Raw genomic sequence first — 27,578 nt, forward strand, 5'->3', positions numbered from 1 at the left:
ACAGTACCTTGTGGTTGAGACGGGAGGCTAAAAGGTCTATGTCCGGCATGCCCCAACGTTGACACAAAGAAACACCTCTGGGTGAAGAGACCACTCGCCCAGGTCGGGGCTTTGGCGACTGAGTGAGTCTGCTGCCCAATTGTCGATCCCGGTAATGTGGACTGCGGAGAGGACCGGTACAAAGGACTCCGCCCACCGAAGTATGCGTGATGCCTCTTCCATGACCCTCACACTTCTGGTGCCCCCCTGATAATTCAGGTACGCCACCGCAGTGGAGTTGTCCGTCTGAATTCGGACCAGAAGACCGGAGAGAAGGTGTGTCCAATGAGAGAGATCCAGAAAGATCGCCCTGAGCTCCAGAATATTGATTTGCAGGGAGGATTCCGCTGCTGACCCACAGGCCCTGAGCAGAGAGGGACCCGAAGACGGCTCCCCACCCAGTCAGGCTGGCGTCCATGGAGATCACCCACCAACGAGGGGGAAGAAAGGACTTGCCCAGAGATAGGGTGCAAGGTAGAAGCCACCAGCACAATTCCTTGCGGACGAGATGGGGAAGACGAACCAGACAGTCGAGGCTTAGCTGGGACTTGTCCCAGCTGGATAGGATCACCAGCTGAAGAGGCCTGGAATGGAATTGCGCAAATGGGATTGCCTCGAAGGAGGCAACCATCCGGCCTAAAACCCGCATGCACGTCCGAAGAGGTAGAGGGGGCGGCTTTCGAAGGCGAACCACTGCATCTCGGAGAGCCACCACTTTGTCCTGGGGAAGGAACACTCGACAAAGGCAAGTGTCTAAGGTCATGCCCAGGAAATCCATTCTCTGGCGGGGAACCAGGAAGGACTTGGGATAGTTGACCAACCACCCAAACTGAGACACAACAGACAGGGTGATACGGAGACTGGCTCCAGAGACGGAGCCTTCACCAACAGGTCATTCAGGTAGGGAATCACTGCCACCCCCCGAGTGCGGAGGAGAGCGATAAGAGGGGCCAGGACTTTCGTGAAGACCCTTTGGGGCGGACGCTAAGCCGAAGGGCAGAGCCACAAACTGGAAATGCTGAGAACCCACGGCGAAGCGAAGGAACCGCTGATGGGCCACGGCAATAGTAATATGGAGATATGAGTTGTGTACGTCAATGGACGACAAAAATTCGCCTTCCTCACCGACCTGAGCGACTCCATGCGGAAGTGCCGGGTCCGAACAAGGCGGTTGAGCGCTTTCAGATCCAGAATAGGGCGGAGGGAGCCGTCCTTCTTGGGTACCGTAAAAAGATTTGAATAAAATCCCTGGAAGCATTCCGAATCGGGGACTGGAACGATCACAACAAGGGATTGAAGGGAATGAATAGCCTGGAAACAATCTGCCGCCTTTACGGGAGACTTAAGGGGAAAGCGACATGAAAAAACCAACCCGAAGAAAGAGTAGAAAACTCTATCCTGTAACCTGGAGGAAACGATCTCCAGGACCCATGCGTCATCCACGCTTACACGCCACTACTACTGGAAGTTGAGCAAGTGGCCCCCCACATGTGGTAAAGCGCAGTCATGCAGAAGAGGTTTTTGCAGACTGGGCTTTGAAGGCTTGGGGGCAAGAATGCCAGGCAGGCCTGGCCTTGAAGGAAGGCCCCCCGACTTCTTCTCAGAGCGGGAGGAAGAGTCCCGAAAAGGAGTGAAAATTTTTGGACCTTGAAGTCGCCAAGGGAGAGCGACGGCGGTTCTGGGGGAGGAGGGAGCTTTTTCCTCCCGTGGCCTCTGAAATAAGCTCTACCAGGCGTTTCCCAAACAGCTTTTCACCCTGAAAAGGGAGAGAGATCAGCGCCTTTTTGGAAGCCACATCTGCCGCCCATGAACGGAGCCAGACCGTACGGCCAATGGCCACAGAGTTAGCAGCCGCCCTGCTAGTCCGGCGAGCTGATTCCAGCGAGACACCACATAGGTACCGGGAAGCCTGGAGAAGCAGAGAGGCAAGAATGGAAACCTCACCTGGAGCAAAATCCGGCAGCAAACGGATGAGCTGCTTGGCCCAGACCATGCACATAGGTACCGGGAAGCCTGGAGAAGCAGAGAGGCAAGAATGGAAACCTCACCTGGAGCAAAATCCGGCAGCAAACGGATGAGCTGCTTGGCCCAGACCATGCAGGCTTTGGCGACCCAGGAGGCGGCAAAAGCAGGCTGAACAGCAGGGCCTGCCGCTACAAAAACGGCCTTAGCCAAGGAATCAATCCTCTTGTCAGCGGGATCCGACAAGGAAGCCGCGTCAGCCAAGGGAAGGGTGGTGGCCTTGGCCAAACAGGCCACCTGAGGATCAACCAGAGGTGGGACTGACCAGAGGTTCACGGATTCTGCACTGAAAGGAAACAGAGCGTCCGAACCCTTAGAGATATGCAGGAGCTTATCAGGCTGACACCACTCCTTGGCCAGGAGTGCGTCGAGGTCTGGGTGGTTAGGAAAAACCAACACGGAACACTTGGAACGGCGGAAGGACACAGGATCCTGAGAAGAGGAGGGAGTACCCTCCTGCAAATGGAGAGTGTCTCTAACCGCCTTAATGAGGTCCTGCATGGCTGCAGATAAAGTAGAACTCTGCTCCGATACAGAATCAGAGGTGTCCCCAGGAGCGGCAGAAGACGAGACTTTGCCTGCCTCAGACTAGTCCAGGGAGTGACCAGAGGACACTGAGGATGAGCGGGACGCGGCTGAGATCACTCGAGGACTTTTACGGGACCTAGTGTCAGAGCGGGGGCGAGCCCCTTCAGCAACATGGTCCCTGTGAGGGGCAGAGACTGCCGCAATTTGAGCAGGCAAGCGGTCCAGCGACTGCACCATGGACCGGGACAGGCTGGCAAGGTCGCCTATAGCCTGGGACAGTGAGGTGGCCCAGTCAGGAGGGACCGCCAACGCAGGGGGGCCAGGGAGTCAGTAGGGGACATGGGAGCAACTCACTGCGCAGAGAGAGAGTTAGGTTGCGGGGAAGGAAAAGCCTTACTGCACTTAGAGCAAGCATAAAAAATAGGTACCCAGGCTTTAGGGTCCATACTAGCAGAGGACATGATGGCAAAAACAGATCAACTACAGAAAAGATGGGGACCCCAGCGAGGAAGCGGCACCCAGGAGACCACAAAGAAAAAGGGGGACCGACTGGGAGGCAGGCCCAGATGTCCAGCACATGCGTCCCTGAGCCCCATGAACAGATGCCCTGGCCAAGGTAGAAGGGATCAGTGGTACAGAGGGGGGAGAGGGGAAGCTGTACTTGCCCTCTGACGTCTTCAGACGCAGCAGGGTCACCCAGAGGGTGCAACTAATGTGGCAGCCCACGATGGAGAACCCCCTGCAGCAGGAGAAAAACCTGCATAAAGAGGAAAAGAAAGAAAAAAATAAAACAAAATAGCAGCAAGACCTGCAGGAAAAAAGCAGGTCGTGTCTGCCACACTAGAAAAAAAACTGGTTTGCTCCTGCATCTGCAGTGGGTATAGCCCAGATAGGAGGAGCCCACTCTTTTTACTTCCAGTGTCAGCTGGGCATATACTCATGGTGCTGTGTCCCCCAATGCATTCAAGATAAATAGCAAAGAGTACATTAGATTTGTCTAATCTCATATTTTGCTTGTACTATGTTAGGCTACTTTCACATTAGCAGCAAGCTGTTCCGGCAAATGAACAGCCTGCCGGATCCGTGCTGCCGGAAGTCCGCTCTGGCCCCATTCACTATAATGGGGGCGGGCTGGAGGCATGTAGTTTTATTTCGTCTGCATCTTTACCGTGCTGCGGCCAGACCTCCGGCCTGCCACCATTATAGTGAATGGGGCTGGAGCGAACTCCTGACGCCACGCGTGCACTAGCGTTAGCACTGATCCGGCAGGCTGTTCCGCTAATGTAAAAGAAGCCTTACACTGCAGTTTTTCTGTATGGAAAAACTGCATTGTATGGAGGTACCCTTGCAGGGTAAGATCCACATCAAAAATCACAAGCATAATTGATATGCTGAAGATTTCTTAATCTGCACAGCAGGTCAATATACGCATGGAACGAAAAAGCAAAGTGTGCATGAGATTTGTCTAATCTTATACACTGCTGGTAGGAATGAGCGAACTTGTGTTTCAAGTTCGGCGTACAAGGTGCGGGTTGGGGTCCGTGATAGCGGAATCCATAACGGAATTCTTAGATAACCCGAACTTGAACCTTGTACGCCGAATGTGAAAACACAAAGTTCACTCATCCCCTAACTGCTGGTACTGTATTACCCTGCAGTTCTGCATGAGAATCCAGGGGGAAAAACCCCTACACGTAATCCACAACATGTGCAGCCCAACAGTGCTGATTACTCAAAATCTAATTTAAAGGGGTCTTCTGGACTTTAACTATTGAGGACCTGTCCTCAGGACAGGTCATCAATATCAGATCGGCGGAGGGCCAACTTTGATCAGCTGTATGAGGAGACTGCGCGTGCAGCGCACACGTGTTGTCTCAATTCTCTCTTCCTGTTCCCTCTGCTGTCTATGGCAAAGAGACCGTAGACTGCAGCAGTGAACGGGAGATGTCACATGCAGTGTCTCCTCATACAGCTGATCAGCGGGGGTGCCAGGTGTCGGACCCCCACTGATCTGATATTTATGACCTATCCTGAAGATAGGTCATCCATAGTAAAAGCCCTGACAACCCTTTTAATGTCAAACCATAAAGATTGGTCACTGGAACCTAAATCTTCTCTCCAACTTCACCGCAGACATCAGATCTGCATTTTTTTTTTATACTAAATCTAAGATGCCATCTCCTCTGGTTGATGACTTAACAAGCTGTTTTAGAGATGCTCCTGTTAAGAGCTTCCATGACATGTAAGTGCAGTAGGTATATTCCAATCAGTAAGCTTATTAGATGTAGATATCAGGACCTACGTCATTGATGGGGGAGAGCTCTGACGGGTAAAGCCAACATGGGCCAGACCTCGTAGAGTCCATGAAATGTCAGGTGAAGGGATCTCTAACTCCTGAAAAGAAGTCCTAAGACAGATAAATGATCTCCATCAGAGTCTATGATTTCCGGCTGGATAAAGGATTCAAGCAATCTACGATTTCACTTTCATTCAACACTCTTACATTTCTAATAATTAGAAATAAATATTTCAGAGCGACTCCGTTTGGAACCAGTCTATAATTTATGTAAAAAAAAAACAAAACAAAAAAAACTGAAATTAAGAAAGGATTCTTTTTTTCACAGAAAATCTCAACTGTACAAAGAAAACAAAAGCCCAACAACATAAGTCATAAATAATACACAAAAGGCAATAAAAAAAAAAAAAATGCTGTAACAACGCTAATCATTAGCCTGGCCGTCGCCTATAAAAGGGGTTTTCTAAGATTTAACATGTTGATAATGGAAGGGGTTCAACCACTGGGACCTCACGATCACCAAAATGAAGAGACGTATTGTTGTTCCCCCATTGCACTTTTCAGACAGCAACACTCCGATCCAGAAGCAGTAGCAGCTCGTGGGTGTTCTGTCCGATACAAGTCCAAAAGGATAGAATATTCTGTAAAGGTCAGACAGGAGCAGGTCTCCAGAGGCCCCTGAGGTGAACAGATGGAACACCGGCCATGTCAGGTATACGCTCAATTCACTGCTATGGGACTTCCACAAAGAGCCGGGCAATTTTCAGAACTATAGCGGTGAATGGAGGGTGGCACCGCATGCCCAGCTTCCTCTTCCTTCACTTCAGGATTCCATTCTGGAGATAAAAGGTGGCATTCGCATCTGACATTTATAGCATCTCCCTAGTGCCACATGGGACAACGCCTTTAAGTCTCATCATTCTGATGATCATTGGTGGTTCCAACAGTTGGAAATGCCATCAATTTTACATCTCAGAAATACCCATTAGAGGAGCTGTCACCTCTCCTGAGATGTTTGGTTTAGTATGGTTACTTTCATACCTCCAGCATGTCTGATACGATGGGATGTTCTGGCAGAAATGTCGGCTGCTTGCAGGACAAACGCTGCGTGCAACGGTATTTGCCCAGTGGCCAGATCACCTCTGGATTCCATTATTGTCAATGGGGATCCAGCGGAGAACCGTAGAATCTGGCAATGGCTGACGGATATTTTCACTGGAGATTTGAAAGTAGCCTAAATACTTGCATGAAATAACAATTCTGGAGCATCTTTATTACTGCAGATTGTGCCATTTCTCTGTTACCCCTACTATATTCATGAATAAATTGCCAACAGGATATTACCACTATGTACCTGTATGGTCTGACTGCCAGCGCTGATTGGACAGCACAAATTGGATGGCGCAGTGACAGAAACCCAGCTGGAAGCAACTTTGCCAATGTATTCATAAACATTTAGTAGGAATAATAGAGGAACAACACAGTTATAAGAAAGATGCTCCAGAATGGTCATTTCACCTGGAGTACATTTACTAAAACAGACATGTCAGAAGAGGCGACTACTCTTTAAAGATTAAAATACTGAAACGAGTAACTGCCGTTAAACTATGGTCATCGGGTAACAGGAAATTTACAGAGGCCATGTGATAAAGAACAGACTATACAGGTGTTAACAGGAGAGAAAAATATGTACAAATTCAAAGGAATAAGAAGCACTGGAAGGTTGGGCTTTCAGCAGAAGCAGATTTGGTTGGATTGGTTCCTATTGATGTTCAAAAATATCTAACCACTAAAAAAAAAAAAAATTGGACTATTTCAATAAAGACTGTATATTTACAATGAAGGCAGTTAGAAAATGTAGTCACAAAATTATATAGAATTCATCAGCATAAGGGGTCTCAACCACAGGGGTGGCCATGAGCATCAGACATCAGAACGTGGGGTCAGGAAGCTAGGACCCGAATGAACGGACTTCAGGACAGATGACTATAGGGCCAGTTCAGTTTGGACAATGGTGCAATCCTAGTTCCCACCCCCCAACAGTCTAATATCTGTCAGACATAATAATATGGAAAGGCCCTTTAAGAGATTGTATGGCAATAAAGACACATTGCTGCTTGCTTGACTCTTAGGTCCACAAATTGTGTCTAGTATAGTCATTTGATAAGGGGTGCACTGCAATACCAGATACAGCCTATGAACACTAGTGGCACTGTTTGAACACCTTTGAATCCAAAACAAGCATTGCATTTTTTTTAGCCTGCAAATACAATTTAGTTATTAACAAGCCTTAAAGGATATGTACACCATTGGTTGCATTTTTCTTTATTATTGTATTGTACTTATTTTGAGCACAAAAAAAAAAAAAGCATTTTTTTCAATTGGTCTTTATTAAAAATGATGAGCCGTTTTCCCTGCACAGCTTTGAGTTTATCTACTAGGAGGATCTGCGTTTTCTCTCTGTTCTGTCAGGCAGGGAGCTGATGGGCTCCTTATCTGTGACCTCCGAAAAACACTCAATCCTTAACTTACTGATAATTTAGAGATTTGGGTTATTAGACTGGCACAAAGTGAAAGTACCAGTCACACAGCTAGAAAACAGTTAACCCTTTGTGACAGAACGGCTCAATGTTTTTAATAAAGACCAAACAAAATATTTATTTTTAGCCCAAAATTTGTAAAATGAAAACGTTAAAAAATTGCCCCCGAAGGTGTACATAGCCACTGCCTACATCAGACCACTGTCACGCCCACGTCTATGCTGGATTGGGTGGGAGCGAGGTCTGGATAACCCTCTGGTTTTCACAAACTCTTACCATAACATAGGCACAAGTGAGAGTTTGGGCCCCCAAATGAAGGGGCCTCTGGCACTCTGCTCTGTCACTATGGCTGAAGAGGGACGGTGCTAAACAAGTGCATTGGGGCCCAGTCTTCAAGCAATAGGTGGGTTTAGTTATCAACAATTAGAAAATACAATCTCTTCTCCACGGGTTGTGCCTGGTATCGCAGCTCCGATCTTTTCACTGTTTTTCTGGTCCACAAAGCCACCCCCCCATGAAACAAAGAAAATCTGCACGTTTCTACGACATGTGAGAACGTGCCAACACCAGGGGGGTCACTTACAGAACAGCTGATGTCGGCTATATAATAGTCCATGAAATAATGGTAGACAGGCAAGAAAGGTGAATTAAGAAAGAGAAAGGATCTATGTATAATCTCTCAGCCCATATGTTACAGATCTGTACAGTATATTGCAGAACACTGGGGAGGACGTATCTGTACAGTCCATGAACCCAAATGTCAGAGTCTCTGCTCACAAATAAATTGGAAAAATGTGTGCCCCGTAGTCTGATGCCATCATTGTGTATTCATTTACATGTCTAAGCACCTTTCCAACAATGGACTTTTTACACAGAGTATTAAATTAGAATACAATAATACAAAAACATGAACTTTATACAGTTATTGGCGCTTTATTCTTTTTGCTGCAGTTTCGTCTGACGTGTGTTGACCTCGCGATCTTGGCGTCGACGGGCTGGCTTCCCTTCGTCTCTTTGCTCCACTTGCTTGGGGTGGAGTGGATCTGGTGCAGAGAGTCAATGAGAAAAACGTTTTAAGGAGAGTTCCTCACATTACACTAAGGACTTTGTATATCAGTGTGGCACCGCTCTGACAAAGTAACGGGCACTGTAAAACATGGCAGGGCTATATTTATTAACCCCTAAATGACCGGGCCTGAAAAAGCCTTAATAACCAGTAATTGTGATTTACTGCATGTGGTGGTTTAACGGCCCTAACAGTAATCTGTTGGACAACTAAAATAATTTTGGCAATGTTTTTTTTAATTTTTTTAAACATGACACAAATTAATGATTTATTTTTTGATTTTTTTAAAGTTTTATATAGGGAAAAATATGAAAGTCTTTCAAATAATATCGCTTTCTGCTTTAAATAGGCAAACTGATGCCTAAATAATTATTAAAATGGGTTCTCTATATTGTGTCAGTAATTTTGACATACAATATGTATATATTTTTAAATGAACGGGGGCAACTATTTATGTGGGTATATTTTTTCTCTTTTGTTTCTATATTATTTATTTTTTTAAACTTTATTAAACATATTTTTGGGACACAGCATGTCCCCAATAGGTCATTAACCACTCCAGGACTGCCGTACGCAGGATTGCGTCCTGCCGGCGGCACTGCTCTTCTGGGTGGACGCATATACGCGTCCTCCCGCGAGAGCCGAAATTTCCTGTGAACGCGCGCACACAGGCGCGCGCGCTCACAGGAACGGAAGGTAAGAGTGGATCTCCAGCCTGCCAGCGGCGATCGCTCGCTGGCAGGCTGGAGATGTGATTTTTTTAACCCCTAACAGGTATATTAGACGCTGTTTTGATAACAGCGTCTAATATACCTGCTACCTGGTCCTCTGGTGGTCCCTTTTGTTTGGATCGACCACCAGAGGACTCAGGCAGCTCACTAAAGTAGCACCAAACACCACTACACTACACCCCCCCCCCCTGTCACTTATTAACCCTTTATGAACCACTGATCACCCCATATAGACTCCCTGATCACCCCCCTGTCATTGATCACCCCCCTGTAAGGCTCCATTCAGACGTCCGCATGATTTTTACGGATCCATGGATACATGGATCGGATCCGCAAAACGCATACGGACGTCTGAATGGAGCCTTACAGGGGGGTGATCAATGACAAGGGCGTGATCACCCATATAGACTTCCTGATCACCCCCCTGTCATTGATCACCCCCCTGTCATTGATCACCCCCCTGTCATTGATCACCCCCCTGTCATTGATCACCCCCCTGTCATTGATCACCCCCCTGTCAGGCTCCATTCAGACGTCCGCATGTGTTTTGCGGATCCGATCCATGTATCCATGGATCTGTAAAAATCATGCGGACGTCTAAATGGAGCCTTACAGGGGGGTGATCAATAACAGAGGGGTGATCACCCATATACACTCCCTGATCACCCCGTCATTGATCACCCCCCTGTAAGGCTCCATTCAGACGTCCGCATGTGTTTTGCGGATCCGATCCATGTATCCGTAAAAATCATACGGACGTCTGAATGGAGCCTTACCAGGGGGGTGATCAATGACAGGGGGGTGATCAGGGAGTCTATATGGGTGATCACCCCCTGTCATTGATCACCCCCCTGTCAGGCTCCATTCAGACATTTTTTTGGCCCAAGTTAGCGGAAATATATATATATATTTTTTTTTGTTTGTTTTTTCTTACAAAGTCTCATATTCGTCACGGAATCCAAATGCGTAAAAATTTTTAGACATTTATATTCCAGACTTCTTCTCACGCTTTAGGGCCCCTAAAAAGCCAGGGCAGTATAAATACCCCACATGTGACCCCATTTTGGAAAGAAGACACCCCAAGGTATTCCGTGAGGGGCACGGCGAGTTCCTAGAATTTTTTATTTTTTGTCACAAGTTAGCGGAAAATGATGATTTTTTATTTTTTCCTTACAAAGTCTCATATTCCACTAACTTGCGACAAAAAAAAAAATTCTAGGAACTCGCCATGCCCCTCACGGAATACCTTGGGGTGTCTTCTTTCCAAAATGGGGTCACTTGTGGCGTAGTTATACTGCCCTGGCAATTTAGGGGCCCATATGTGTGAGAAGTACCTTGCAATCAAAATGTGTAAAAAATGGCCTGCGAAATCCGAAAGGTGCACTTTGGAATATGTGCCCCTTTGCCCACCTTGGCTGCAAAAAAGTGTCACACATCTGGTATCGCCGTACTCAGGAGAAGTTGGGGAATGTGTTTTGGGGTGTCATTTTACATATACCCATGCTGGGTGAGAGAAATATCTTGGTCAAATGCCAACTTTGTATTAAAAAAAATTGGAAAAGTTGTCTTTTGCCAAGATATTTCTCTCACCCAGCATGGGTATATGTAAAATGACACCCCAAAACACATTCCCCAACTTCTTCTGAGTACGGCGATACCAGATGTGTGACACTTTTTTGCAGCCAAGGTGGGCAAAGGGGCACATATTCCAAAGTGCATCTTTCGGATTTCGCAGGCCATTTTTTTACACATTTTGATTGCAAAGTTCTTCTCACACATTTGGGCCCCTAGAATGCCAGGGCAGTATAACTACCCCACAAGTGACCCCATTTTGGAAAGAAGACACCCCAAGGTATTCCGTGAGGGGCATGGCGAGTTCCTAGAATTTTTTATTTTTTGTCGCAAGTTAGTGGAATATGAGACTTTGTAAGAAAAAAAATAAATAAATAAAAAATCATCATTTTCCGCTAACTTGTGACAAAAAATAAAAAGTTCTATGAACTCACTATGCCCATCAGCGAATACCTTAGGGTGTCTACTTTCCGAAATGGGGTCATTTGTGGGGGTTTTCTACTGTTTGGGGATTGTAGAACCTCAGGAAACATGACAGGTGCTCAGAAAGTCAGAGCTGCTTCAAAAAGCGGAAATTCACATTTTTGTACCATAGTTTGTAAACGCTATAACTTTTACCCAAACCATAATTTTTTTGCCCAAACATTTTTTTTTTTATCAAAGACATGTAGAACAATAAATTTAGCGAAAAATTTATATATGGATGTCGTTTTTTTGCAAAATTTTACAGCGGAAAGTGAAAAATGTCATTTGTTTGCAAAAAAAAAAAAAAAAAAAAAAAACACGTTAAATTTCGATTAATAACAGAAAAAGTAAAAATGTCAGCAGCAATGAAATACCACCCAATGAAAGCTCTATTAGTGAGAAGAAAAGGAGGTAAAATTCATTTGGGTGGTAAGTTGCATGACCGAGCGATAAACGGCGAAAGTAGTGTAGTGCAGAAGTGTAAAAAGTGGCCTGGTCATGAAGGGGGTTTCAGCTAGCGGGGTTGAAGTGGTTAAAGGGCATCTGTCAGCAGATTTGTACCTATGACTGTGCCTGACCTGTTGCATGTACAATTGGGACCAACACAGATGCCTTCAGCTGCCATGTTTATATGTGTCTACATTGCTGAGAAACATGAGGTTTTATCATATTCAAATGAGCCTCTAGGAGCAACGGGGGCGTTGACATTACTCCTAGAGGCTCAAGAGTCTCTGCAACAGCTGCACCCTCTCCTTGACAGGACCAGGCAGTGTAATCATCATCACCCCTGGCCCTGTCTATCAAAGTGCTGAGGATACAGCAGTTGCAGAAAGAGCAGAGTCACTAAGTGTAATGGTAACATTATTTTTGTCAGCAATGTGGACACATATGAACATGGAACCAACACAGATGTCTTCAGCTGCCGAGTGCACATGTAACCGGTCAGCCAGTGTCATAGGTACAAAACTGCTGACAGATGTCCTTTAAAAAAAAAAAAATATATAAAAAAAATACTTTGGGGGATATTTACACTTTTTTCTTTTATTTTACATTTGTCCACTATAACTGGGGAATCCAAAGGAGCCCCAGGTCCAGCAAAAAGCTGGATAGGAAGGGACATCAGTAAAAATCTCTGAAAACCCCTTTTAAAGGGTTTGTGCCATAAACTACTTCTCACTCTAAAGTTTATTTCCAGCAATTACGCTAGTTCCCATACTTTTTGGATTGCTTCTTTTTTCAAATATACCTCATTTGCAGTTTTCTCTTATCCCCCCCATGCTTGAATCCTACTTCCTGGTTTGTCATGTGTGCCGACATCAGCAGATCATGTGACCCTAACCACACCTCTTGATCTCACCAATGACACTTCCTACGTCCTACATTACAAGACTTCAATGCAGAACGTAACCTACCGCAACTGAATAGCAAAATTGATTTGTCACAGGGAGCAATCGTAGACTAATAACTTTAGAATAAGGCAGTTTGGATAAATGGTGGGATTTGGGGAAAGTGATATAATTGTACCTCTCCCAACAGATATCGCTAGTATATTAGTGGCTTTAAAGGGAACCGGTTACCTCTATTATGTTAACCTTGCAGCTCAGAATTCCAGTGGGCTGTCACTTCTGGGCAAGAATTCAGTACTTTTACACTGACAGGGCGAACCTTGCAGCACACGCTAGCGCAGAGAGGGAGAGGAGTCCGATGAGACGTGGCTCCGCCCTCCCCACCTCCTGCCGATGCCTGGGAAGGAAAATCTGCCAGTCATAAGCAGGAGAAGGAGGGCCATGAGTCTCATAGGACCCATGTCCCTCACATCGTTAGCATGTGCTGCAAGGTTCGCCCTATCAAGATTGCAAAAGTACTGAATTCTAGCCAAGAAGTGACAGCCGGCTGAAATTAGTGGGCCTGTCACCACTATATGCTGTCCTCAGAGAGGGCAGCATAGTAGAGGTGACAGGGACCCTTTAAGCTCATTTGTGTCCTACTTTGTGCATTAGTCACAAGTCAAGGACAAAAAGAAGAGAGAATGACTGCAGGATCCGACTACACAGAGTTTGTTGTCTGTTACCATGGAGAGTTAGGTCTGTATTACACCAAACAATAGTCGGGTAGAAACGCTTGTTAGCGATGATCTGTCTGTGTAATGGTGCCGGCGATTACCCGTGTTCGTTCATCAGGCAATCACAATCTTTAAGCAGGTTTAAAAAAATATATATATAAAATCGTTTGCCGGCGGCATATTGTGCCGTCTAATCACATTCTGCTGCTGCCGATTTTGCATGAGGACGCGTCATGGCATTAGTGATCACTTCGCCTCATACTGTGGAGGAGATCGCTGCAGGTAATAGCCGCGGTCTCCTCCAGTGATGAGCAGACAATTGTCGGGAAGGAACACTTTCTTCCCGACAATCGCATGCAAAATCGCAGTATAATACAGCCCTTAGGTCTGCATAGGAGCTGCAGAAACAAACTCTAGGGCATTTTTAATCAAGACCTACCACAAACTTGTTTCAGTTCCTATGCACTGAGAGAACAACAAGAACGTTTGTGGGGGGGGGGAAAAAAAAAAAAAAAAAAAAAAAAAAAAACAACAACAACAACAAGCTTACATTTCAAGGCCACCTAGTTCTGTGTAATGTGCCACTGTCCCCACCATGATCGGCAGAAGCATTTGATGCAAATAAAATTTTAAAATCTTTAGACACTCACCGATTCTGTGTGTTTTTGCCAGCCTTGGACTCTGGTGATACCTTGCCAGTCTTGGACTCCGATGATACCGCTTTACGCCGTCTCGCTGCAGGGGAAGATTTCTCAGGACTGCTTAACTTGGACGCTGCTCGAGTTGTTGGCTTGTGGGGCAGTTTCCTACAATATATGTATTCTATCAGATATATGTTTGCAGACTCTGCCCACAATATTATCTAACTGTCATCTTTGGACAGGTATCCATCATCGATGAAGCTTAGCTTTGATACCTCTGTGCTTCTAGACGAGAGGCTGCTCGGGTTGTTGCTCCTTGTTGACCATCTTCCTCGTCTTCACTGTCCTCATCATCATCATCTTCGTCTTCCTCTTCCTCGACACATTCTGACTTCTTACGCTTTCTTTCTGGTTCTGAACAGTCTGCATTGATAATGTAAATATACTACATTATATGGAGATGCTAATAAACATTACCGAAAAGTGCAAGCTGCCCAAAAAAAAAATCTGATCAGAGTTGTGCCAGAATAGACTACAAGGATTTTCCAGGATTTAAACTAAGAATAAGCATGTCTGACTGGAGAAGGCTTTCTCTCTGGGATCCTGACCAATCATCAGAATGAAGGGGCCATTGCACTCCGCTACAAAAGCACAGTTGGGGGTTGAGCTCCACTGATCAAAAATTGATGTCCTTTCTTAAAAAAGGACCTCTCGCCACAAAATGCTGTGAAATCTGCAGGTTATTGAGCAGGAAAAGCCGAGAAAAAAAAAATCGATACACAGTTTTGTAAGAAGCAATTCAGTAAATCTTGTTATTTACACATTTGTATCTCTTCTTGAGCTTAAAGTGGCACTGTACTTTCAGTAAACTTTTGATATGTTACAGGGACATAGTTTAGAACAGTGAGAGTCTTAGCTCTGAGACCATAGAGCATATTTGGGAGGTTCAGTATTACCCCTTGCTGCAACACATTCTGCATTCTCTCTTTCTGTTTGGTGCTACTACTGCAGCCTCCCACATGTGTGTGTGTAAATGGGACACTTTAAACATCTGTATTTGCAATGTATGGCGTTTCCTATTATCTGGCTGGCAATGTCATTTACACCCATTTGCCCCTAGGTGGTACTGGCACCACATAATATATACAGTTTTGGGTGTGTTAATAAAGTTAGTTGGAGTTAGTTAGTAGTTGGTGAGAGGAGGAGAAGGAAGTTCATGGAGGAGAGAAACAGGCTAAAGTCAACATGTAGCTGTTTTCCTTAACTCTGGGCCCTGATCAAGCCTGGAGAAGACAACCACAACAACCAAGCACCAGACAGTGAGTCTATGTACAAAGATGCAAAGAGCCTAGCGAGGGTAACCGCTAAACCTAGCTTATGGACCTCATTAGCACAAGTGACCAGGAGTAGCTTTCCGAGTGCCTGGATACAAATGGACAGTTAGTGCGCAGAATTGTCCTTATCCGCTACACAAGCCTTCCGGGTCATAGTGGAAAAACCTAAACCTTTTCAGAAGAGTATCCTGCAAATAATGAAGCAGAAGTGTTTGCCTGTCACAAGGGAGATTGCCATTAAAGGATAGCTCCTAGTAATCAGTTATATCAGCAGACTTGGTACCAGAGTGCTATAGAGTGAACTTAGGATTACCACCAGGATCATTGCCTGTAAAGTGTCTATTTTAAAAGGGACAACTCCTTCATTGACAACTGCCACTACCTGATAATAGGATTACACGCAAACTTATTATTACTTATGCTAAACAAAAAGCTTTCCATTGATGATCTGTACCAACTGTCCAGAGACTAGCGATTTGTAGCAAATGTCCAACTGGTTTATAACAAACGACTCCTCATTCTTACTACTGCTACTCTCCACATTTGCACCTTGCGGTGCTGGCGTCACGAACCAGGGGCCCAGCCGCAAAAGCACCTTACACCCATTACCATCAAGGGCAGCTCAACTTCCATCTGGCTGGTGTTCCCTGCAACAGAGAGTGCCCCGTGCTGTCTTTCATCACTGCACACCGGGACAGGGAGGCATCTGCTAACCGTGAATACAAACAACTACTGCCCCCATCGGTCCACCGTGAGCCTCACGTGTTTTCCCCTGCGTGTCCCGGTCGCTGCACTACCAACCAGATGATGTTTAGAGAAGTCTAACAAACATCTGTAAGGAGAGGCCACCTATGGTGTTATTTCTCATGGTCCTCACAATGAGGAGGAACGCAAGCCGTCTATCTGCATTCCAGTGATATGGTCAATCTACTCCCTTATCACTGAAGCGCTTATGTTTCCTATCACATGGATGGACATTCACATACACTCATGGCAATCAGGCTCCTCACACTACTTTAAAACAATGATAAGAGACCAGCACATGGATCTTCTACCTGTCTCAGAAGAACTTAGTGAACGTTTGCTCTTCCTTCCTCTCCTGGACACAGGCGCTGGACTTCTGTCTGAGCTGCTCTCCTGAAAAATTACAGCGCATTAAATTTCAGTTCTATCACCATAATTTTGTCATTATCATCAGTGTGTTAATGTGACTTACTTGAGATATTTTAGGGTCGCTTTCATTCTTCTTAGGGCTGGAAACATCTAAAAAAACACAACAACAAAAAAACCATTTGTTACAGTAAAGGAAATAAGTAAAAACAAAAAAGGGTAGACATTTAGCGGATCTTTGTGATTCACTGAGCAACTGTTTTAGGATGTGGTTCTTGCTGTGCCTACAAAACCATGATTAACCCCTTCACGACTGCCATACGGCTATATACGTCCTATCTGCACACACCCCGTGCAGATAGCAAGTATATAAAATGTTCTGGCAGCTCTTAATCGAATCGCTGCAAAGCGCTTGGATTAAAGCTTCTGCCCCTGCCCTGCCGCTGTCAGGGACAGTACAGAGTCTAGTAATGCCGGCAAGGGACCAGAGTGGTCACTTGTCGGCGATCGCTCCAATTGGTTAGTCTATGCAGACTAACCAATTGGAGTGCAGCAGTGTAAAAAATGCCGGTTTCAGGCTCTGATCTGCACTCTTCAGATCAGAGCCTGAAATCAGGCATTAGATGATCTCTTCCCCAATCTGTGCCCTTCTGCCCCTATCTGAGCCCCATCTGTGCGCTGTAATGTGTCCTGCCAACCCCTTCCGTGCCCTCTGCCTGATCAGCGCCAGCTGCCCATCTGTGCCCCCTGCTTTTAACTTTGCCGGCTGTGACTAACTGTTCACTGCCCCCATCTTTGCCCCCTGTTGCGGTCCTACTGAATTTGATGGCGGTGGATAAGCAGCGAGTGTCAGCTGTATGCTGACACTCTGCTATAACCCATTAGATGCCGTGGCATCCATGGTGTTAATAGAGGAAGGGAGCTCGCTCTCTCAAACATCGGGCTGCCGCGCTGCCATGGCAGCGGCCCAATGGTTGCCATGGCCATCGAACGATTTCCAAAAGGCGTTCAGGGTTGCCATTAGGAAACCTGATAGTACTATACTTTGCAATGCAAATGCATTGCAAAGTATAGAAAAGTCATCAGCCCCATTGGATCTTTAAGATCCAAATGGGACTTAATAAAAAAAAAAAGCAAAAATAAAAAAAAAGTTAAAAGACTTTTCACATAGCTCATTTAGAAGACATTCAAAAAATTGAAAAAATAAAATAAACTACACGATTGGTATCGCCGCGTCCGTAATAACCTAATCTATAAAATGATTATGGTACTAATCCCACATGGTAAACGCTGTAAAAATAAAAAACTATGCTGTTTTTTTTTGCCTCACCTTCCCAAAAAAAAAAAAAAAAAGAAGAATAAAAAGTGAACAAAAAGAAGCCCGCAAAAAAAAAAAAAAAAAAAAAAACCCTCATATAACTATGTTGGTAGAAAAATAAAAAAGGTTATGGGTCTTAGATTTTATGATATAAAAGTTGTAGAACATTAACCAATACAAATTTGGTGTTGCCATAACCGCATCAACCCGCAGGATAAAATTATCATATCAACTATACCACATGGAGAACCCCATAAAAAATGAAAAACGCTGACAGAAATGCAATTTTCGCCTGCTAAAAAATGGAATAAAAAGCACTCAAAAAGTCATAGACCCCAAAATTGTACCAGTAAAAATTACAGCCTGTCCTGCAAAAAATAAATCAAGCTCTCACCACATAGCTATATTAAATGGAAAAATCTAAAAAGTTATGGGTCTAACAGTTTGTGAAACCAGTTTTGAGTAATTCAAGGGGTGTAGTTTCTAAAAAGGTAATTTATGTGTCGTTACTATTATGTAAGGATTTCAAAGTGACTTCAGAACTGAATCAGTCGGTTTTGAAACTAAGCCTTCTAATGTCCTAAAAAAATGAAATGTAATTTTTTAAATGATGCCAACATAAAGTAAACATAGGGAGTTTTAAGTAAAAACTCTCTAATGAGGCATCACTAGCTGCCTTTAATGCTTAGAAATAAAAATTTCGAAAATTACATTTTGTTTCAAAATTTTATGTAAATTTTGGAATTTTTATAATATAAAGGTCAACGTCATCGTCCCAAATTAACTCCTAACATCAAGTACGAGATGTCACAATACAATCTCAGAATGGCTTGGATAAATAAAAGCATTCCAGGCTTATTACTACATAAAGTGACACTTGTCAGATTTGCAAAATTAAGTCTGGTCGCGGAGGTGAAAAATAGCTTGGTCTTGAAAGGGTTAAGATACATGGGAGACCCCCAAAGCATTATGGGGTATTGAGTGCAGAATGATGGGGGGAAAACTTTATTTATTTTTTATTCAAGACGGCAACATACCAAAATGTGAAGACTTTCTGAATGCATGGAAGTTTTCTGGGAAGGCTCTCCACTCAAGTTAGCGAGGGAGTCTTTGACAAGTTGGTCAGTGTTTTATCTGTGACGTGCCCGTTGCTGATCTGTTTCTCGCTCTCCATGTGTCATCTGTATTTTCAGAGTATCTCCTACCGATGATCAGTGAAAACGATCAGTGGTTTTCACAGACGCATAGAAGTTAATGTGCACGTTTGGTCTGCAGACCAAAGTAGTGAATGTGCACATTGAAATCAATGGATATGTTCGCCGTCCCTGAAGAACATGGACAGCACATGTCCGTGATTCACTGATAAAAGAGGCCGTAGCACAACTATGGAGATCTAATATATATATATATATATATATATATATATATATATATATATATATATATATATATATATATATATATATATATATATATAGCCACACGGCAGAAACATTGAGCGATACGGCCGGGTTAACATCTGCGTTCTGAAGTCCGGCACTGTATCTGAAGTACATGCCGGCTTTCAGCTGGACAAAAAAAATATTAAAAAATAAAGCTACATGCAACATTTTTTGTTCGGCCAAAAGCGGCTGGATAAGGGTACTTTCACACTTGCAGCAGAGGATTCTGGCAGGCAGTTGCGTCGCAAAACGTATGCAAACTGATGGCATTTGTCAGACGGATCAGGATCCTGATCTGTATGAGAAATGCATTAAAATGCCAGATCCGTCTCGCCGGTGTCATCTGGAAAAACGGATCCGGCATTTATTTTTTTTCACATTTTTTGCGGTCTGAGCATGCGCAGACCGCAATGCCAGATCCGTTTTGCCGGAACACTCAGGGAACGGATCCGGCATTAATGCATTTCAATGGGAAAAAATGCCGATCCGGCATTACAGCAAGTGTTCTGGAATTTTGGAAGGAGATAAAACTGCAGCATGCTGAGGTATTATCTCCGTCCTGAAAAGGCAAAAAGACTGAACTGAAGACATCCTGATGCATCCTGAACGGATTACTCTCCATTCAGAATGCATTAGGATAAAACTGATCAGTTCTTTTCCGGTTTTGAGCCCCTAGGACAGAACTCAATGCTGGAAAAGAATAACGCTAGTGTGAAAGTACCCTTACCGCCGGATCCCATTACAGTGAGTGTGGATCTGGCAATGTATGGTGGTATCTGGCTATGCTATGATGGATAAGGTGAATTGTGGCAGTCTGTTCCTCCAGCCTAAGTCAGGGCCTGTAGCCAGCAATTCATTGCATGTCAAAAGGGTTAAGGTCTGGAGTCTATGTAGAGCAGTAAAGTTCTTCCACAGCAAACTTGGCAAATCTTCTCAAAGGGCCTTCCCTATCCTACAGATAATGGTCATCTATGGATCGGCATGCCTCCAATGCTACTCTTAAGTGGGATAGCCACAGATTTCTGGTGTGCGCTGTACGTAATACATCCTGCGATCAGCCTGACTTCGTGGTGGGGATTACAAGCCAAAGTATGCAGCTCATACGACGCTATGAAAGGGGGTTGGTTGGGTCTCCTGAGGTTACGTACCTTTATCCCCTTTGTCATTCTTGTCAGATTTATCCTTTTCCTGTAGAAACGAGAAATATGACAGTTTACACATAAATAAGCTGGTCAGAGAATATTACGCAGCACAGGATTGTGTCTTTTTCCCATTGACATTTCTTTTTTTGTTTTAAACACTGCATGGAAGAGCGAATGGGATTTCCAAAAGGGCACTTTTGTGTGGCAGAGCAAAAAAATTGAACTGAAAGTGTAGTCAATGAGGATTTATCAGGAGGGTAATATCTGAAGTCAGTTTTGCAGTAGTCTTTTTTGTAGTATTTTGCACCAAATGTATCACATGTGGCATGTTACATCTTGTACATCTTTAGACCGAACACTTGTCTATGAATGTTGCTTCAGTAACACACTGGTACTGGAGTACGACTGCAATTTTTTTTACGACTTTTTAAAGACATTGTGATCAATCTGGATATAAAGGGAACCTGTCACCTGGATTTTGGGTATAGAGCTGAGGACATGGGCTGCTAGATGGCAGCTAGCACATCCGCAATACCCAGTCCCGTTAGCTCTGTGTGCTTTTATTGTGTCCCAAAAAACATTTTATATATATGTAAATGAACCTGAGATGAGTCCAGCGTTCTCTGACTGAGCCCAGCCACGCCCACTGTGAAGGAGCCCAGCACCGCCCCGCATCCTCCGAATCTCCTCCTTGCTCCGCAGCGTCACATAGCTTCAGCACCGTAATCTCGCAATGCGCGAGCTAGTGCATGCGCAGTTCGTTCCGAGGCTGATGCCAGCACAGGGAAGGAACACTATGCTGACACTGCGCATGCGCTAGCTCGCTCATCGCAAGATAACTGTGCTCTAGCTTTGTGACATCTGACCTCGGTGAGCAAGAAGGAGATTCGGAGTATGTGGGGCGGTGCTGGGCCCCTTCACAGTGGGTGTGGCTGGGCTCCGGAAACGTTAATAGCCTCATTTACACACACACACACACATAATCGTTTTTTTTTTACACCATAAAAGCACACAGAGCTATGGGGACTGGGTATTGCGGAGCAACCATCTAGCAACCCATGTCCTCAGCTCTATACTCAAAATCCAGGTGACAGGTTCCCTTTAAACTCATTAACATAACTAACCATGCCTACGTTATCACCCAAAAATGGAGCGAGTGGTGTAAAATTGTAAAAAAAAGTCTAAAAGTTTGTGCAGGGGAGCCAAAAAGTCACAAAGCCCCTATTTTAAGACTTTGGGGCCAGTACTCTGGAGAGCGGGGTGTGATAAATTCCCTATATGTGGTCTCTTCTCTTGGACCAATCCTTTTTTTCCGATTCTCATTTACATTCCTTGGATCTATACCATAAAAAGCTAGGCATCCCTTCACAACCATTTTTGTTGCGCCAATGCATCTAAAATAAAGTACCATGAAAAAAAGTGAAGCACTAAAAAAACAAGAGGGAGATTTACCATGAGGGGGATTTTTTTTAATTGGTTTTGCAGGAGTCTGCGCTGCTGCAATATGTGCCAAATGTATCAAATGCGGCAGACTGGTTGATAAATGTGGTCTAGCACTTAGACGATACTGAACTTCCTCGGGCACCTTTACTGGAGGAAGAGTTGAGCTGAAAAATCTGGCTTAAAGGGGTTCAGCTCTGAACCCAAATATATATCCCTTCTTCACCCCTCTAGCGCCCCTGATCGTGCAGGGCATGGGCTTTTTTCTTTACAATGGCACACTGCTAGGTGGAGGCTTCTAACCAGCAGTGTTCCCGGTGACGTCACCAGCTCCGATAGGTGGGTGTTTAGCGCATCCCTATCTGTTTTACAGGCTAGGGGAGTGCTAAAGCCTGCCCATTAGTGCCGGTGACGTCACTGGGCTCACTGCTAGGTGGAAGCTTCCGCCTAGCAGTCCCCATGGAGAGTCCGGGACGTCACCGGATCTCCATAAAATACCTTTGCCCTGTGCGATTCAGCGCAGGGCAAATGAGAGCGTTGGAGTATGAGATGCTCATATGAGGGGGGCTGGAGGGGTGAAGATGGGCATACGTCCAGGTTCAGAGCCCCTTTAAATTAGTTTGAGAGGCTAATCGTACCCATTTTACCACCCACTTTTCAAAACTAGACTGAGAGGTGTAAAAATATAAGAGGTCTCTAAATTTTTGCACATAGAAACTCAAATGTGGCAAAGTCCTGTTTCTGCAACTTTTTGAAGCCAGAACTCTGGAGTGCATGGCTTGATAAATCCTCCCCAATGTGTCTACAGCTCCTATGCAGATCCATAGGTCCATAAAAAAGCCCTGTGCAGTCGGATTCCATCTGTCCCCTACCTTATACTAATCTACCAAATGTAAGTATGTCTGCAATAAGGGCACACGGGGGAGACAAATAGGCCTGGCTAGAAGCTGTGGACAAAAAACTATAAGAAATTTATTATCAAAGCAATTTGGTTAAATTTGATTTTAGATGCACTGGGGCAATAAATGAAATATAGTTCTAAAGGTGGACATAGCCTTTAAAGCGAATGTACCAACTTTGAGCAATCTTTTATCATTGCATTTTACTCATTTTGGCCTATAAATAATTAGTTCAATTGGTCTTTAAGATACATGATCAGCTGTTTTTGAGTTACAGGGGTTAAAAATCTGTTTGCAGAGTATCACTTCTCAGTCCCGTCAGCTGATGGCCATGTGTAGCTCTCATCTCTGATCTCCTGACCTCATTAAAACCATATTCTTATCAGTTTGATAAGAGTTTCGCTATAATGAGTGTTTGAGGTGAGGTTCCTTTCTCAGACAATGGGGGCATATCGCTAGGATATGCCCCCATTGTCTGACAGGTGCGGGTCCCACCACTGGGACCCGCACCTACAACGAGAACTAAGCGGGGAGCGCTGTGGCTGGAGGACCCCGGATTTCCCAGGGTCCGTCCACCACCAAGCGTTGCTCCCATAGAAGTGAATGGAAGCGCACCACACATGCGCGGCCCATGCTCCCATTAATTTCTATGGGGCAGATAGCAATAGCAGAGCCAGCGCTCGGCTATTTTCGGCGGCCCCATAGAAATGAAGGGAGGGCGGCTGCGCATGCGCAGTGCGCCCTCCGTTCATTTTGCGACTCCGCTCTCATTGTAGGTGCGGGTCCCAGCGGTGGGACACGCACCTATCAGAAAATGGGGGCATATCCTAGCGATATGCCCCCATTGTCTGAGATGGGAAAACCCCTTTAAGGCTTTAGATGAGCCATCAGCTGACGTGACTGAAAAGTATGCAAACAGACTATTATTAACCCCAGTAACTCAAAAAAAATGTAAAAAAATGTAAAAAAATACAAATAAATTCCTAAAATTATTAAAATGTAATAAAAAAATGAGTCCATACCTTTTAAGTATAAACTTATGTTAAATGACCAAAGGGTAAAAACAGTCGATACTTACATTATTTACTCTTGAATTTTTACTATAGCTAAATGTCTTCAACTATTACAGGTAGGTGTTTGTGTGGTAAAAATATTCAAAAAATAATTTAAAAAAATAAAATAAAAAAAGAAATCAAGTCTCAAAAATGTTCTCTCCTTTAACCTAGTGTGTGTTGCTTCTAAACATCACAGATTGCCTACACATGAGATCTGAGAGTGTGGATGAGAACCACAGAGCTGACAATTGTATGCCATTGTAGTAGCGATCCGTACCTCTAGAGGGCGCTGTGCTTCTGAAGACTGCTTTGCTGCAGCCGCTGCGGCCTCTTCTGTGGGAGAGCAGCACAAACAGACATGAGGATCACTGGATGAACAGAACATGTCAGATATAAACTAGAAAAGAGGAGGACGCTCACCAGCCTGCTTGGCCATGGCTAGAAGCAGGGTACGCCTCTTTGGGGGCCTGCCCCTTTTTCTTTTTTCAGGTTGAGCAGCAGGCGGAGATTCCTAAAATAAAAAATAGGAAAAAATAAAAATAAATTCCATAGCAGCCATGGTAAGACACAGCAAGCGTCAGCCTATATAGGTAGAAGACACTGCTTACCACTTTACCAGTATTGGGGTCTGGTTGGGTTCCCTCAGCTTTCCCCTCTTCCTTTAACTCTTTCTCCTCACTTGTTTTGGCAGGGTCTGTGGTAGGAAGCAGATTTACACCAGTCATGATCCTAAACAGCATAGCGATCATTCAGTGCCGCTCATGGTGATCTCCTTCTACCTCCATACTAACCTTCATGCGTGGTAATACTGTCAGGTTCTTTCGGCCCATCCATCTCTGAACCGGGTTTGACTTTGTCACCAAGTTCTGGAGCCTAAGCATGAAAATGCAAAAAAAACCCCCATCAAATTAAAGGATGCTAGGAAGAAGAAGTTTGATCCGAGACGTTCAACACAAGGACAAGCGGTGCAGCAGTCAAGGCCTATGGCTATCAATGGGACAGAAAAGTGGAGACAACGGTGCACCTTCAGCTATATCAACAGGCACAAAGGTGCATAAATGGTTAAAATCAATTGGACATGCCTAAAGGAAATGTGGCACCAAAAAGATTTTCTGCCACCTAAAACTAGATTGCAACGTGTATCCTTTTTTTCTAATCTGTTTTTATTTTCTGATTGCAGATTTATTTCTTCTATTTCCTGCACATGATTATGGGGGCGGCCATCTTGCCTGATCTGTTCCGTTATGGCAGCCCCATGGTCCGGAGAGGACCTCACTGACTTCTATGGGAGAGTTTACTAGGTGTGCTCTGTGATCTGTGCAGAGGTCATTGTACAAGGAAAGAATAGTTACTGGTGGATCCTATCGTATCTATGCACATAGGTGATATCATTACAGGCAGGATTACAATGACAGATAAGCAGATAACTGCAATAAAAGTAATCTGTACAGAACAAGAAGTGGCGCCAAGCGACCAGAGTGGTTAATCTCTGCAGACTAAGCAATCGGAGCGCTTTATTGAGAAAAATGCCGGTTTCAGGCTGTGATCTCCAGGCTGGAGATCACAGCCTGAAAATCAGGCATGACTGCCACCTTGCCCGCAGTGCCCCTGATAAATTGCCCCCACATTGTCCGATGCAAAATATCATATCTTTTTTTTTTAACACAAGTGATTTTATGCTGAAAAAGTAGTAAAACATAAAAAAACTACATAAATTTGGTATCGCCATAACCGTCCCGCAAAAAACAAGCCCCCAAACAGCTACATTGGTAATGTTATGGGCCCTAAACTAATTTTAGCAAATTACATGTTAGAAAATCCTGATGCCGCTTTTACTCTTCTGAATGCTGCCATGCCCCCAAGGAAAAAATGCATAACAAATTTTAGGGTGCATTTTCTCCTGGTAGCCGTTGTGAAAATGAAAAATTTGGGGCTAAAGAAACTTTATATTGGAAATAAAAGTAAATTTTTCATTTTCACAGCCATGTGTTTCTAAATTCTACCAAACACTTGTTGGGTCAAAGCATTTACTTCACCACTAAAATGTATTCCTTGAGGGTGTAGTCTCCCAAATGGGGTAACTTTTTGGGGTACCTCGGTCTCTTCAAACGTGACATTGCACCTGAAAACCATTCCAGCACAATTTGCCCTTCATTAATAATATGGCGCTCCTTTCCCTCTGCACCCTGCCGTGTGCCCATAAAGCAGTTTACGACCACATATGGGGTGTTTCTGTAAACTGCAGAATCAGGGCAATAAATATTAAGGTTTCTTTGGCTGTTAACCCTTGCTGTGTTACAGGAAAATTGGATTGAAATGGATAATCTGCCCCCCAAAAATGAAAATTTTAAATTCCCCCTCCTTTTTGCTTTAATTCTTGTGGAACACCTAAAGTGTTAATAAAGTTTGTAAAATCAGTATTGAATAACTTGAGGCGTGTAGTTTCTAAAATGGGGTTATTTATGGGTGGTTTCTACTGTGTAACCCCCCACAAAGTGACTTCATAACTGAAATGACCCTTAAAAAAGTGGATTTTGGAATATTTCTTAAAAATTTTAAAATGTGCTTCTAAACTTCTAAGCCTTCTAACTTCCTAAAAAAAATAATGACAATTACAAAACGATGCCAACATAAAAAGTACACATATGGGGAATGTAAAGTGATAACTATTTTATGAAGCATCACTATCAGTCTTAAAAAGGCAGAGAAATTCTAATTTTGAAAATGCACATTTTAGATTTTTTTTATGCATAAAAGGTAAAACGTATCAACTCAAATTTACCACAAACATGAAGTACGATGTGTCACCAGAAAACAATTTAGAATGACTTGGATAAGTAAAAGCATTCCGAAGTTATTACCACATAAAGTGACATGTCAGATTTGAAAAATGGGGCCCTGGCATTTGGTCCAAACTGGCCTTCGCTTGAAGGGGTTAAAGCTGCCCATATACATACGTCAGTCAGCCAACCAACCAAATTCTTAGACATCTGACAACTATTTCTCCCAACGTGCAGGTTGTATTTGACTGAGTGTGCTTCTATTCTCAATCCGCCCTACCCGGACATCGGCCATCACATTAGTCATCGGACCGCGCCTGACCATCTTACATCTGGTGTATATAAGTGGCTGAAAACGCTGTCTCTTTATTTTACTTCGGGCTCCTTCACACTTGCGGCAGGACGGATCCGGCAGGCTGGTCTCCCTGTCTGATCCGTCCTTCCGCTGTTTCGCCGGACCGCCGCTCTGTCCCCATTGACTATAATGGGGACGGGGGCTGAGCTCCAGCGCAGCACGGCAGTGCACGGCGAATGCCGCTGGACTAAAAAGTCGGACATGCAGGACTTTTTAGTCCGGCGGCTTTCACTGTGCACCGCCAGAGCTCAGCCCCCATCCCCATTATAGTCAATGGGGACGGAGCGGCGGTCCGGCGAAACAGCGGGACGGACGGATCCGACAGGGAGACCAGCCTGCCGGATCCGTCCTGCCGCAAGTGTGAAGGAGCCCTTACATAGAAACAGATCAGGAATACGAGGATCGGTTCTATCCCAACAAAGGGTACAAATGGTCGGCGTGCCATTTGTAGGGTCTGTGAAGATGTTCTGACCTACAACTCCAAAGCTTTCCCCTGTATTGGCCCCCCTTGTAAGTATAATGACAGATACTTACCCGACGATGGCGTTTTTCACCTCCATCTTTTGAATGGGGGCCTGCAGCTACGTTTCACACAAGTTCTAGAAACATTCCCAGTGCAAATGGCCACCACAAAATGCAACCACTTGCATAGATATTGTAAGGAGTCTGACTGCTGAGAAATCTGAGTGCGACTGACAATGTCGCCTGCAAGTCTGCAGGAGAGGCATTGACATTGGTCTC

The 27,578-nt window shown here is 44.5% G+C and overlaps 1 protein-coding gene across 1 annotated transcript in view; it reads right to left on the bottom strand.

Annotated features, from left to right (window-relative positions):
* Positions 1-5,128: 5,128 nt before the first annotated feature.
* The window catches only part of BOD1L1 (biorientation of chromosomes in cell division 1 like 1), a 52,964-nt gene continuing 30,514 nt past the window's right edge, over positions 5,129-27,578 (bottom strand). The window contains 10 exon segments of the mRNA XM_044296479.1: positions 5,129-8,468; positions 13,972-14,127; positions 14,238-14,385; positions 16,352-16,433; positions 16,513-16,559; positions 20,315-20,354; positions 23,980-24,035; positions 24,123-24,213; positions 24,311-24,396; positions 24,494-24,575. Of these exon segments, the coding sequence (XP_044152414.1) occupies positions 8,348-8,468; positions 13,972-14,127; positions 14,238-14,385; positions 16,352-16,433; positions 16,513-16,559; positions 20,315-20,354; positions 23,980-24,035; positions 24,123-24,213; positions 24,311-24,396; positions 24,494-24,575 (909 nt within the window). The 3' untranslated portion in view covers positions 5,129-8,347.

Source organism: Bufo gargarizans, chromosome 1 (genome assembly GCF_014858855.1).
Source record: "Bufo gargarizans isolate SCDJY-AF-19 chromosome 1, ASM1485885v1, whole genome shotgun sequence".
In the NCBI taxonomy this organism is placed as follows: Eukaryota; Metazoa; Chordata; class Amphibia; order Anura; family Bufonidae; genus Bufo; species Bufo gargarizans.